The 14,027-nt window shown below is 43.6% G+C and overlaps 1 protein-coding gene across 2 annotated transcripts in view; it reads left to right on the top strand.

The window, feature by feature from the left end:
- The window catches only part of SCAMP1 (secretory carrier membrane protein 1), a 72,225-nt gene that overhangs the window by 46,409 nt on the left and 11,789 nt on the right, over positions 1-14,027 (top strand). For both annotated transcript variants that reach the window (XM_068249095.1, XM_068249104.1), the window contains exons 3-7: positions 1,131-1,232; positions 1,311-1,422; positions 3,055-3,183; positions 4,735-4,894; positions 10,494-10,595. In XM_068249095.1, coding sequence (XP_068105196.1) covers positions 1,131-1,232; positions 1,311-1,422; positions 3,055-3,183; positions 4,735-4,894; positions 10,494-10,595 — 605 coding nt within the window. The remainder of the gene's footprint in view (positions 1-1,130; positions 1,233-1,310; positions 1,423-3,054; positions 3,184-4,734; positions 4,895-10,493; positions 10,596-14,027) is intronic.

Genomic DNA, 14,027 nt, shown 5'->3' on the forward strand with positions numbered 1-14,027 from the left:
GACAAAAAACGTAGCTACGGATACGTTTTTAAATCAAGTGTGAACTAGCCCTTAATCATTTATATATAATTATTGTAAAAATTAAGCAATATTTTATTACATTATTTTCACTGGAGTTCCTCTTTAAAGAGAATCTGTACTGAGTAAAAATATTTAAAATAAACACATGAGGTAACTTCAAATGAACATTACATAGTTACCTTGCCATCAGTTCCTCTCAGAAGCTCACCTTTTTCTTCTGACAATAATCCCTTCCAGTTCTGACAATATTTTGACAGATCTGAAATATATCAGTTGCTGTCAGTAAAATATCAGTTGCTGTCAGTTATAGCTGAGAGGAAAACTGATGTACCAGGTAATGTACGTGTTTCCCTATGGCTCAAGTGGGCGATGTTACAGTTTAACTGTGTGCTGACCAGAAAGCTGTTATGGGTAACGGCCATTTTCAAAATGGAGGACTGAAAATTCCCTTGATCACAGTGAACAAACAGGACGCGGGACAGGAGAAAGATAATGAGGAGTAGACTACATGGAAGGTAAGTATGACTTGTGTATGCTTATTTTGACTTTTAATTTTCAGTTCAGGTTTTCTTTAAGTCAGAATAACTGAAACTAACTAACTAAAAACATTAGAAGCACCCTGTGACGCAAGTGTCATAGCTTAGATATCCAGCGTTCCCAGACTTTGAGGTATCTACCTGGACATTTTCTATGTTGGTAGACAAGTTTTTTATATGGCAGGGAGCGATTCATTTTATTTTTCCTGTCTTCAATTGTGGGGCAAATCTGTGACAACCACCGAAAGCAATTCGTTGATTGGTTGCAAACAAGGTTTCGGTGATGAGCACTTTATAGAACTTAGGGATGTCTTTATCCAAGATATTCAGAATGAAGGCTTTTATGTCAAGGGAGACAGTGGACCCCATAACATTATGTAGAAAAGCTATAACCTGTCTCCAAAAATCCTCAAGAGGGGGCCATTGCCATAGTAAATGAAGGAGTTTTATATTATTACATGTAGGGCATTGATTTGAAGACCACTTGGTCTTGTTTAGGCCTTTTACAGTTTTTGGTTAAATGTCTTGCACAATGGTTAATGTACATCTCTACTGTTTTCTTTTTATTTTAAGCCTCAACCTCCAAAAGTGAAAATGCCGACAGCTCCCCCCAGCACACAGCCGGCTATTATGAAGCCAACAGAAGAACCTCCAGCATATACTCAAATTGCAAAAGTTAGTACAGAGGTTTGTTGTGGACAGGAGAGCAGCTGTCTGCCTGTAACCTGCTGACACTGTGATATTCCTCATTAGGACCATGCGCTGGCCCAGGCTGAACTCCTGAAGCGGCAGGAAGAGTTAGAAAGGAAAGCAGCAGAATTGGACCGCCGGGAGCGGGAGATTCAGAGCCTAAATCAGGCTGGTGGTGAGCAAGTCTTTCATTTTCTTTACCGACTTTGCCATATTACATAGTTATTTGGGTTGAAAAAAGACACACGTCCGTCGAGTTCAACCAGAGTACAAAGTACAACACCAGCCTGCTCCCTCACATATCCCTGTTGATCCAGAGGAAGGTGAAAAACCCTTACAAGGCATGGTCCAATTAGCCCCAAAAGAGAAAAAATTCCTTCCCGACTCCAGATGGTAATCAGATAAAATCCCTGGATCAACATCACTGGGCATTACCTAGTAATTGTAGCCATGGATGTCAAGGATATTAAAGGTTGTTTTTTTTTCTGTAGATGTTCAAAATTTCATAGATTAAAGCATAACCTATATAAGTAATATTACGGTTATCATAAGTAAAGTTGGCCCTCAGTTTGGATGGTTTTTATGCAACTGATTTTTAAGTAGTAATAAAAACCCACGCAGTCCTCCCACGGTGTGCCGTTCAGCCGCGATCAGCCCTGGTAACAGACTCAGTCGGGTTCAGTCTGGGTCTTCTGCGCATGTGCGGACCTCCCGGGCATGCGCAGTAGACCCAGACTGGACCCGACTAAGCCAGTTACCGGGGACACAGACGGCTGGGGCCACAGACAGATTTATGCTGCTGGAGGAAGCCACGAGTATCAAATCATCTTCCTTTCAGATCTCTGGTTTACTTTAAATGTGTACATTTTGCCAAGTACGCCAAACAATTCATCCAAGTACCTCAGAACCCCATAAATATAGTCCTAGCATAAATTTAATTAAATAAATTGCTGCCATCACCAAACCACCCGCTCTGGTGTGTGCCAACTGAACTAATTTTACTTACGTGATGATACAGTGATAATGATAGTGGATGTTTTTGCACTATACAATTAAAGAATCACATGCAGTGCCGGCCACCACTGCTCTTTCCTATTTTTGTTTGGATTGATACGTCTGCATTACCTGGCCAGGGCACATTGCGTTCTTCGAGAGTGGTTGCTGCATAGGCTTGCCCACCACCATGATCAATACCCACCATAGCGCCAACTGTCTTTTTTACTATTACATTTACTATCACATCTGGTATGGAAATGGTTCCTGGTGACAGGGAAGGGAGGCTAGGCAGAGAATTGGGGTAGCAGTTTTATCAGGTGGAACTGAATGCTATGGAACACACAAAGTAAGGTTAAACTACATAGACAGTAACCACGTGAGTCAGGTTAGAAATGAATTGTGCCCATTTACTTCCATAGTGATTGATAGAAGACACAGGCTTAAGCAGCCCATACACTCAGCCGATTTTCTGGCCGACCGATCTATCCCGATCGAGCGATCGATCAATCGATTGCAAATCGGTTGGCCAATCGACCGATCGACGGCCGATTTCGATCGATTTCGATGGATTTCCATCGAACTTGTAGGGTGGAAAATTTAGGTCGATCTGATGAGATTGCTTATCAGTTTGCATTGGCCTTAATGGAAATCTGATGGCAAAAAAATGCCATCAGATCGAATTTCAATAGATTTCAAACTGAAAAACGCATCAGGTAGATCATCAGATGCATTTCTTATCTATCTGCTGCCAATCTGACGAGTGTATGGGCACCTTTATTCAGCAGGATGTCTGACCATGTTTATTTTCTAGGAAGAAAGAATAATTGGCCACCCCTTCCAGCAAACTTCCCAGTCGGTCCATGTTTTTATCAGGACTTTTCTGTGGATATTCCTGTAGAATTTCAGAAGACTGTAAAGATTATGTACTACCTGTGGATGTGTAAGTATGGCATATCGGACCTTTTCTTTAATTCCTATAAGCCACAGTGTACAGATTTAAAAAAACTTCTATCACTTGGGATTAGGAGCTTTAAAGTAGTGAAAGTTTATTGCAGGGCTGTGGAGTCGGTACAAAAATCTTCTGACTCCAACTCGACTCCGACTCCTTAGTCTAATATTTAACAGGGCTGTGGATTTTGTACAAAAATCATCCGACTCCTGACTCCGACTCCTCAGTTTATGAAACCACGACTCCGACTCCAACTCCGGGTGCCCAAAATTGCTCCAACTCCGACTCCACAGCCCTGGTTTATTGTCACTATTTATTTTGTTGTTTAACTACTTCGTGGCATGGTTTGAAGGGTTCAAATGCACATGCACTGTGCTCCCGCAGTAGATGTGCATTTTGGTGGGAAAGCGAGACGTTTATAAACGTCCAGTTTGCAGGAAGCAGTTAAGCAGGTGACTTACACAATGGCTTCAATTCACTAAGGATGACCTCATCCGGATATGCAGAAAATGGCTGATTTTACCAAATGTAGTCAAATGTCAGTTCACTAAGGCTGTAACCGCATGGAAAAGTGCAATTCTCTAGACTACTGAGGCAAATTACCGACTTGTGCGTTAAATACCTCAATGAAAGTGAATTCAGATTAGAGCATGCCGTAAAACCAAGTGAGATTTTAGTCATTTAAGACCAGCCTGGAGCTGTCATTAACTAACGATTAGATGTTCAGTAAAATGAACAGGCAAATGAGACTGGCAATGGAAGGAGCCACCCCATCCTACTACTCCAACCATTGGTGCCGATATACCCAGTGTTCTCTCCAGGCTCTTTTAGCCAGGTGCTCCACTCCTCTTAATCCTCCTCCTATGCAGAGTTGTGCTGATCCTGCACTCCCCCCGTGGAACCCCACCTGGCAACTTTTCCATGCCACCCGGCTGGAAAACAAAATTCTGGGGAGACCACTGTGTACCGCTAAGCGGGACATCAGAAAGTAAAAATAAACCAGGATGCAGAAGCAGGGCACAATTATTGTATTTCTTTAGAAGTGGATATTTATAGGCTGATACATTTATAGAAGCAGCAACTTGCATAGGAACTGCTCATGGCAGGCCACTTGTGGCAGAAGTGCGAGAACATCTCCGTAGCAGAACACAGCTTGCTGCCGAGACCTGCTCCACAGCTGCCGAGACTTCTGCTTATTACAAACGGGTCTTTGTGACTTGAAACCATGTTTTGGGGGGGGGGGGGGTGTTTGGTAAATTATCGAACTATTACCGCATATATAATAAATCTTAGTGAATTCTAAAATGCCGAATGCGGTATTTTACCAATCTTTTTTTTTTTAAACCGAACAGGTCTTAGTGAATTGGCGCATGTATGAAAATGTGATATGTACCATGTGCAGCCAGAGATGGATTTACGTAAACACGATTTGCAGCAGTTGAGTGTCTCTGCCTCACACATCAGATTTATTTATTGAGAACCTTCATTGAATTTGGTTGGAAATCATTCTGGAAGAATTGACCGTTTGTTTCTTTTCCGCAGTTCATACGGTCACACTTTTTGTAAATATATTCGGCTGCCTGGCCTGGTTCTGCGTAGACACAGCCCGAGGGGTTGACTTTGGACTGGCCATCCTGTGGTTTTTGCTGTTCACTCCATGCTCATTTGTTTGCTGGTACAGACCAATATATGGAGCCTTCAGGTAAGTCTGCGGTTGCTGTAGAGATATTGTACTTTATAAGCCAGTGCTTGCTTTTATTTTTACTTTAGTTAGCATGATTTGTTTTATATATCAAACATTGCTGAACATTTTTAAAGGAAACCTAAAGTAAAACAAAGGTAGCCAGTTGCCTTACCTGATGCTTCTTCCAGCCCCCTGTAGTGCTTCTGGTCCCCCGCAGTCGTACTGATCTCCTCCGTTCAGCAGCTGTCCCCTCCAAAGGCTGCATGTTTGGCCCTGGGCCGTGCGCCTTCTCAGCCTAGGCCACAGGTGTCGAACTCCGGGCCTGGAAGGCCAGATCCATGCCAGTGTTTAGGATGCACTGAGAAAGAGAGGAATGTGTTCTACCTGATGGACCCACACCTTTCCTGATTCAGAACCATCAATTCATTTGAGCTGTGCCAAAAATGTGTGAGGACCTTGGCCCTTGTAGGACCGGTTTGACATCCCTGGTCTAGGTTGTTAGACAATGGTTGTCTTTTAAAGAGGAGCTGTTAGATATAGGGTCTCAGAGAAAAAAAAACTCATATATCAGTAGCTAAGTATTGGCTGTACTTGCATTACATATGCATTTCACTGTCCACGTTTGGATTTCACAGAATTTTTATATAGTATTTGCAGAGAATGATGCTCCTGACAACTCATGGCAGGTTCCATGTTTGTCTGTCTCCTATGAAGCCAATTGTGATGTCATATCCTCCCTGCTTCCTGATGATTCCACTCACAAAAAAGATCCTAATGGACAACACTACTGTGCAGTGAATATTAATTAGCCACGTGGCTAGGAACAATAGCGGACTCATGCAGTATACTCTAACGCAGGGGTCTGAAACTCGCGGCCCGCGGGCCATTTGCGGCCCTCGATACAATATTTTGTGGCCCTCGCCGGCAAAAGCTTCTTTATAGTTCGCTTCAGTGCTCCCAAGTAATCTGCCGCATCCCCGCCGCTAAACGAGGGCTGCAGAGCCCCCAAATCGCCCGGGGGGCAATCCGCCGGCATTTCCTGGAAGGGGCAGAGTTTTCAGCTTCAGCTCTGCCCCTCCTGATGTCAATCGCCGCCTCTCCCCGCCCCTCTCTGTGAAGGAAGAGTGAGAGGGGCGGGCAGAGGCGGCCATGCACCGCGATTGTGAAATTCCTTATGCGGCCCAGCCGCATCCTGACTTTGCCTCCTGCGGCCCCCAGGTAAATTGAGTTTGAGACCCCTGCTCTAACGGAGCCCTGTGCATTTTCAGTGCTGTGAGTTTAGGCTGCTGTTACAAGCTGCTGTAACATGAGCCTGTAACTTCTCACTGTGAAAGCAGCCTTAGGGTGTGATAGGGAAATGAAGGGGAGGACCCAGGGTAGTGCACTGGGGAGAAGAAGCAGCCCCAGAATGCTTTGCAGTATCTGTTATGCTTCCTGCCAGCCTCCTTAGGAGCTTGGGAATAACAGCCTTGCTGTTCAGCACACATCAAAGTAAGAGATTTTTAACTTCAGTATTGCCTTTTTGGCTTCCTTCTAAACTGTTTAACACAGGAGAATAGAGGTTTAAATTAGCTTTTGCAGCCTGACAGTTACTATTTAAAAGCAGACCTGAACTCAGAACATCCTCTCTGCGCTAAAAGATACACAACAGCATAATAACCTTTTTTTAAAAAAATCTTTGTTACAGCTGATACAAATCCTGCAATAAATCTGCAGTGTGTCTACTTCCTGCTTTAATGGAAGCAGACATAGGGTTAACATCCTGTGTTTACAAATTAGCTGATCTGTCAAGGCAGCCAGCTGATTCAGCTGAGATATCAAATTACAGTTGTGATTAGTGACCGATGAGGGGGAATTAGACGGGCTAAACTCTCTAAATACATACAGGGTACATTTTTCTCTGTTTTCCTTCTGTGTGTGCAAGAGGTTCAGGTCCACTGTAACTTCTTATTTCATATGATGAAGTCCGCTCAGGTAGAACTTAACTGGATCGTTGCATCTCATTTTTTTCCTTCAATTTTTTTTTTTGCCCCATTGCTTGCAGACATCAGCTATATACTGTATCCCATATTACAGTGGTAGGAATTAGACTATGAGCACCTCTGAGGGCCAGTCAGTGACGTGACTGTGAAATACTGTAAATTACTTCAGAAGCTTTACATCAATCCTATATAATAGGCAACTGTCCCTGCATACAGCAGGGACAGTTATCTCAGTGTAGCTGGGTCTGTGCTTTTTGCTACTGCGCATGTGCGCAGCACGGACCCAGCCTCACACAGACAGGAGGACGGACGTGTGAGAGGGCCGCAGATGTGTGCGCGACGGGAGCACGCGTGCGCACTAACAGGCGGCGGTGAATCAAAGACCTAGAGCCAGTTTTTAAACAGGCTTATGTCTGTTAGTAGTAAATAATATTATAAGAGCCTATATTTTGTGGCCGCCCATTAAAGCATTATAGCAAAGTGGTATTTCTAATTTCTGTGCAAAAACATAAATAAATCACATTTCAAACGTGCTATGTGTTTAAAAGAAAAATTGGGATTATCTTGACTTTTTTTTTGTTATAAAGCAAATAATTGGAAAATTGTAATTGCACCATCAAAAGTGAAAAATCGCCCAGGAAATTTGGAACGGTCGCATTGCTGTGCAGTTGCAATATTCAGTGGAAAAAGGGCTTTAGCATTAATTCATAACTCCTGTGTTTGTAGAAAATGCAGTAAACATTACGATTTGAATCTCAGGGTTTGCTCTGACATGGTTAATAAAAATAAACCTTTGCAGCAGCAATGTGAGGACATATGGAAGCTATGAGCTGGAGAGGCTCTTTGTCCTCTTGCTCACTTCCATAAATGGGATGTTTTTTCTGCCTCACATACACAAGAGCTACAAACATCTCAGTATTGTGCTTGTTGTCTACAAATGATCAATAAATGGTAAAGGACACACCATGCTTGGACAGTATGCAGTGTAGAATGTGGCAGTGGTGGTGCAGGGAGCTAAAGCTACACACCCACAGGAGGATATGCAGCCAAGCTCTGTTGCCCAAGGGATCAGTTACCGATCCCTGCCGGGCAACAGAGCAGACGCGGCAGAGTACATACGTGTGCACAGCCTCTAGCTGATGTGGGTGGAGGGGGGGGGGGTCCGAGGGACGAAGAGTGTCATGTGACAAAGCAGCCTCCAGCGGATGGGGGAGCAGCAAGGACATTGCCATCGGGTGTCGGGCATGGCTAAAAAAAACAGCATGCTGGATATTTAGCGATTCTGATTGTGCCGCTGTACCCACGTGCAGACGGGCCTTAAAGGGAATCTGAAGTGAAAATAAACTTATATTACAAGGAATAGTATGTGTAGTACAGCTAAGAAATAGAACATTAGTAGCAAAGAAAGGAGTCTCATGTTGTATTCCAGTACAGGAAGAGTTAAGAAATTTCAGTTGTTACCTATGCAAAAGAGCTCCTCTGAGCTCTCCGACCCACTTGGGTCTGAGAGAGTCATATTTTCTGAAGTACTTATACCGCAAAGAAACAGTGAGAGACCACTTCAGATAAGGTTTTACTGCAGGGGAGTTTAAAGCGACATTAGCTCTGCTCTGTTTCATAGTTTAAAATGCAGAGTGTAAACTGCTAATATTAAAGAATAATGCAATGTTATTTAAAAAAAAAAAAAAAGCTATATAAATGAAAATAAAAATATGAGACTCTTTTCTTTGCTACTAATGTTCTATTCATTATCCGTACTACACATACAATTCTTTATATCATAAGTTGTTTTAAATTTTTTTTTTTTTTTGCTTCAGTGTCACTTTAAGGTGTCCAAGTCCTGTCCAGACGGAGTGGATAGTTGATCTGTTATGGTCAGGTGAAAGTTTTGAGCTTTGCTTTGGGTTAGGGGATGATCAACAGATAGGCCTGTGCTAGGGAATGTTTAAATGAAAGCTTTTATTGAATCATTGACTAAATATAAGTGCTATACATAGAATGAGATTCCGGAAGCGAATCGTCTAATCTAATGTTACTGTGACTGTGGAGCCTTTTTTTTTTTTTTTTTTTTCAATCAAATTTTTAGTAACCATATTTGCTTGGTTGTATTGCTGATGTCTTATCCTGTTGTGTGAGTCACACACCTGCAATAAGCGTGCAGGGAGTCAGTGACTCAGATGTGATGACCTGATGTGCATGCTTGTTCTTAGTCCATGATTGGTAAAGCAGCTCAATCCGTGTAGTCTCCAAGGGCAATCCTTAGAGGGACTCAGAGGTAAGTAAAAAGATTTATACCTACCTGGGGCTTCCTCCAGTCCCATCCGCTCGGATCCCTCCCACGCTGCTGTCCTCCGCAGCTTCAGGAACCAGGTCCCGTCACTTCCGTCAGTCGGAGCCAGTCCGACGTAAGTGAAGTGCACTGTTTGCGTATCAGCTGGCCGCAATGTCGGAAGTGCGGGGACTCGGTTCTTGAAGCTGCAGACAGTGGAAGAGGACGGCGGCATGGGAGGGATCCGAGTGGATGGGGCTGGAGGAAGCCCCAGGTATTGTACTTATCTCAGCTCTGGTACACTTTAATCTCTAGCACTGCGGTGGGATCAGCCAAGTTCTGCACAGTCCACAGCTTGGGTTCACGCATGCCTAGGTAATCCTATCTAAAATCCTGTATAAGGGCTGGTTCATACTTTAAGATGCAAAACAGGCATGGTATATTTTGCATCTGGTGTAGTTTCTGTGCCATCCGCCCATCCGCAATGGCTGAGATCACCATTGTGTTTTGCTGGCGCTCGGTCCCTCTGTACTCAGCCCAGAGGCCGGTAAGAGCATGGGGCTCTCCATAGTATGCAATAGACCAATTTTCCCTTGCAACAGGTAGAATTGTCATTGGTCCACAATGAGCCAATGAGAATTCTCCCTGTTGATGAGGATTCCCACTGAGGGACCAAGTGGCGGCAATCAGCGGTGAAACACGTATTACATCACGGCGATGGAAGCAGGCGTGGCAACTAGCCTAGTAAGAACAGGCACTGTCTGTTATCATAGGCCTTCATTCTGTACATTTTATTGGCCGGTCCGGTAAAATGTGCAAAGTTTGGACTCTGCACTCCGCTTACCGCAAGTGGAAGTGGATCCCATTTTTAACATTAGGATCTTTTTTTTTTTTTTTTAATAAAAGTATGAACCCGACCCTAAGGAAACTTTTATTTATTATAATTACTCTGCTATACTATTGGAGTGTAATGAGAGCCCCTGTGGGGGGAGGGGTTACACTCTCAGTGAATGTATTTTCTTGGGTACTCTTTCCTAATAAAATTCTTTGAGACTAAAATCTTTAAGGGCATACAGATACACAACAAGCTAAAACGCATCAGCCTGCTGTAGCTATGACTGACACCGCTCTACAGGCTAATTTGCTGCATCTTGTTAGTGTTTGCTCTTTAATAAAAAGGATTATTGGATGTTCCTGTCCAGACATTTATGTGGTGTTTCTGCAGAGCTGGAAATGTAGGGACAGAAGATCAGCACAGCACTGTCAGTCAGTATTGGCACCTTCTGTATTTCCTGTCTCTTCAGGCTGTTTTACAGTGTGACATGTGAGTGATCAGTAACATTTGTCATCTTTTCTCTGCTTGCAGGAGTGACAGCTCTTTCAGGTTCTTTGTATTCTTCTTTGTGTACATCTGTCAGTTTGGTGTACACGTTCTTCAGGCAGCCGGGTTTAAAGGCTGGGGAAACTGGTAAGTTACTCATCCATACACATGAAACCTGGAGCTTATAAATTCAGTGCCGGGTTAACTCTGAGGGTTCTGTTTATAAAGTGTGGTTTGAAATATGAACCGTCCATTTGCATTTTTAACTTAAAGGATTACTATTGCAAAAAAGTGTAAAATTTAAAATACATGTGAAAACATACCAATAAGAAGTATTTTTCTTACAGAGTAAAATAAGCATAAATTACTTTTCTCTTATGTTGCAGTCACTTACTGTAGGTAGCAGAAATCTGATAGAACCGACAGGTTTTGGACCAGCTCATCTCCTCATGGGGGACTCTCAGCATGGCCTTTTATTCTTTATAAAGACACCCCCCAAATAGAATTTATACAAAGATGCTGGCCAGCCTACCTACTCACTGCACACCTTTTTGGCAGTTGGCCGGAGCAACTGCCATTCACTAAGTGCTTTTGAAACTAAATAAAATGCTGAGATTTCTTTGAGGAGATGGGCTAGTCCAAAACCTGTCGGTTCTGTCAGTTTTCTTCAAACTACTGTAATGGCCCATACACACGGGCTACAACTGTCGCCGCAACCACGTGGCACGCGCGTGTTGCATGTGTATGACGCGCGCGCCCCGAACTGTCGCTACTCAGAGCTGTCGCCGGGCGATTGACTTGGTCAATCGCCTGCAACAGCTGTCGCTGCAACTGTCGCTAGTTCGCCATGTGTATGCGGACCAGCGACAGCAACTCCATACACAATGTATGGAGCCTCCGACGGGAGGGGGGGGGGGAACCTTCGGCGACAGCTTCCGCCGAATCTGTGTCCCTCTGTGCGCCGTGTGTACGGCTGTTGCACAGAGGGACCTGGCGACCACCTGTCGCTGCTTTTTTTTTTTTTTTTTTTTTATAATATGGCTCGAGCCACCGCTGTGGCTCATGAGTTATGAGCCTTAGGTGACAGAAACATAGGAGAAACGTGATTTATAGCACATTTTACTCTGGGAGAAATGTACTTCCTATTTGTATATGTGCATGTGTACTTTAAATTTTATGATTTTTTACGATAGTGGTCCTTTAAAAGGTGCTTGCATCCTATTTCTAAGCATGGTGAGGCACATAACTTGCACCACATCGCATCTCCCTCTAAAAGGTGGCACATTATTAAAGTCAATTGGGCCACAGAAGAGCCATCTGCAAGATCCTCCTACTCAGGAGCCTCCCACTTGGTCAACTTGGTGGACAGAATTCGCTGCAATTTCTTTTGATGGTAGGTGGGGATGTTCTGCTTTCTTATTAGTCAGTCAGGGTCACACTTATAACCACTTTATGAATAAGTCCCTTAGTCTCTGCACTTTAAGCCGGCAATGCGCATTGCCACTATTGGACCTTTTTGAGCTTGCACTCCTTGCCTGATGAAGCGGGTTATACCTGCGAAACGCGTTGCGGAGTGCCAAAATAAATTGTTATTTGCGATTTGAACAATCTTGATTGTCCATCATTTCAGGAGGTAAGTCCACCTGTACTCCTCCTTTTTAGTTGTTTTTAGATCATTTTAACCTGCCTGGCGCCTCTGTCCAAATTTGCACAGTATGTAGTCCACCTTGGGTGGAGGGGACTGTCCCCTTCTTTCTATCTACAGAGAGCGACTTCTTAAACCTGAGTGGGGTCAGGTTCTAATACTCCCCACCTGCAGTTCAAGTGGTTGCCTATGTGGTAACCCGTGTTTGTGAGTATATCCACATCTGTTAATTATTTCGCCAACAATTGTTAGACTTACTGCACTATATTGGGCTCTCGGTTTTTCTTTTTGTTTCAAGTGCATTAAAGGGGCATCTGTTCTTGGTGACACGGTGCATGTTATTGGGTACTGACATGCAATGGGACAGGTGAGTTGCTATGCTGACAAAGTTTTACAGGGGCCCCTGGGGAGCACAAGTCAGAGGGAGACCGGGGGGAGGGGGGCTGGCAGCGCTCAGGGGCCTTGGGGAAATTGTCCACTTTACTTTTATGGTAGCACCGGCCCTGAGTGTGAAAGCTGCCATCTTGCTTAATAATCTAGTATCTGGTTCAATCTGTACCACACCACACTGCTATTTGCCTTATCTCAGTCTGTACACAGAAATAATCTCAATACCTTTCTCCATTTTCCTTATCTTACTAATGTTGGAAGTTAATGTTTTCAGACATTATTAGGTCTAGATGGTTATTTGTGCTTTAGCTTTCCTTCCCAATTGAAATAAGACACAAATTCAATGCTTTGCCTAAGCAAGCGTTACATTAATTCTTATAATGCACAGCTGTTTGTTCCATGGTGGCTGATTATTACACAGCACTAAAAACAATGCTTATGCTGAACTTTTTTTCAGGGCTGTGGAGTCGGTCCAAAAATCCACCGACTCCGACTCCTCAGTTTAGGATTCCACCGACTCCGACTCCACGACTCCGACTCCTCTAATTTGCATATTACAATTTTGTTGATTAAAAGTATGTAACATGAAATTCGTCTCTTAACTGCCAACGCTTAGGAATTTTACAAGACAACTGAAGTGAGAAGGATATGTAGACTACTATATTTATTCCCTTTAGACTAAAACTAGTCCTTGGTAAGAGTACTTGTAAAAGGTACAAACCGGAACAAAGAACATCTATCAGGCCCTAGGCAATGTAAGTGTGGGTACATGTAAGAATGATGTGCAGGTACTCTGCAGGGGAATGAGGAGATTGTAAACAGACAACACCTCTGTGTTCAATGTGCACAGCATTCTCAGTGGATTCCCTGCAGCTCTGTGGGGAGTGCATATGTAGAGTATAGTACTACTGTGTAACAAAGTAAACCTGAGACAGATGAAATTAAAGTTTTATACATACCTGGGGCTTCCTCCAGCCGCCTTCAGGATAATCAGTCCCTCGTTGTCCTCCTCCACCACCTGGATCTTCTGCTAGGAGTCCAGGTACTTGAGCCAGTCAGGCGTAGTGCGCATGCACACACTCCGCCGCCAGGAGCATACTACACCTGTGCAGCACTATTGCGCAGGTGCAGAATCTTCCTGGCTGTGGGAGCGGCATGCGGCTGGACAGCGCTGACTGGCTAAATTTCCAGGACTCATAGCAGAAGATTCGGGTGGTGGAGGACAGTGAGGGACTGATTAGCCTGAAGGGGGCTGGAGGAAGCCCCAGGTATGTATAAAACTTTACTTTTCATCCGTCTCAGTTACCCTTTAATTTGTAGTCACCAAACCAAATTTTAATAACATATCAAATTATTTGATTTCATCAGCAAAGGGAGTGCATACATTTGCATAAATCAGCATCAATGCAGAATTATTTCCATCTCATTGACCATCTCTATTAGTGACATGGCTACACATCAGGCTTTATTCTTACAGCATAGATGTTATTTAGTATATATAAGAGATTCCTGTGTACACATCATATATACAGTCACAATCAAAT

Source organism: Hyperolius riggenbachi, chromosome 1 (genome assembly GCF_040937935.1).
Source record: "Hyperolius riggenbachi isolate aHypRig1 chromosome 1, aHypRig1.pri, whole genome shotgun sequence".
NCBI lineage: Eukaryota > Metazoa > Chordata > Amphibia > Anura > Hyperoliidae > Hyperolius > Hyperolius riggenbachi.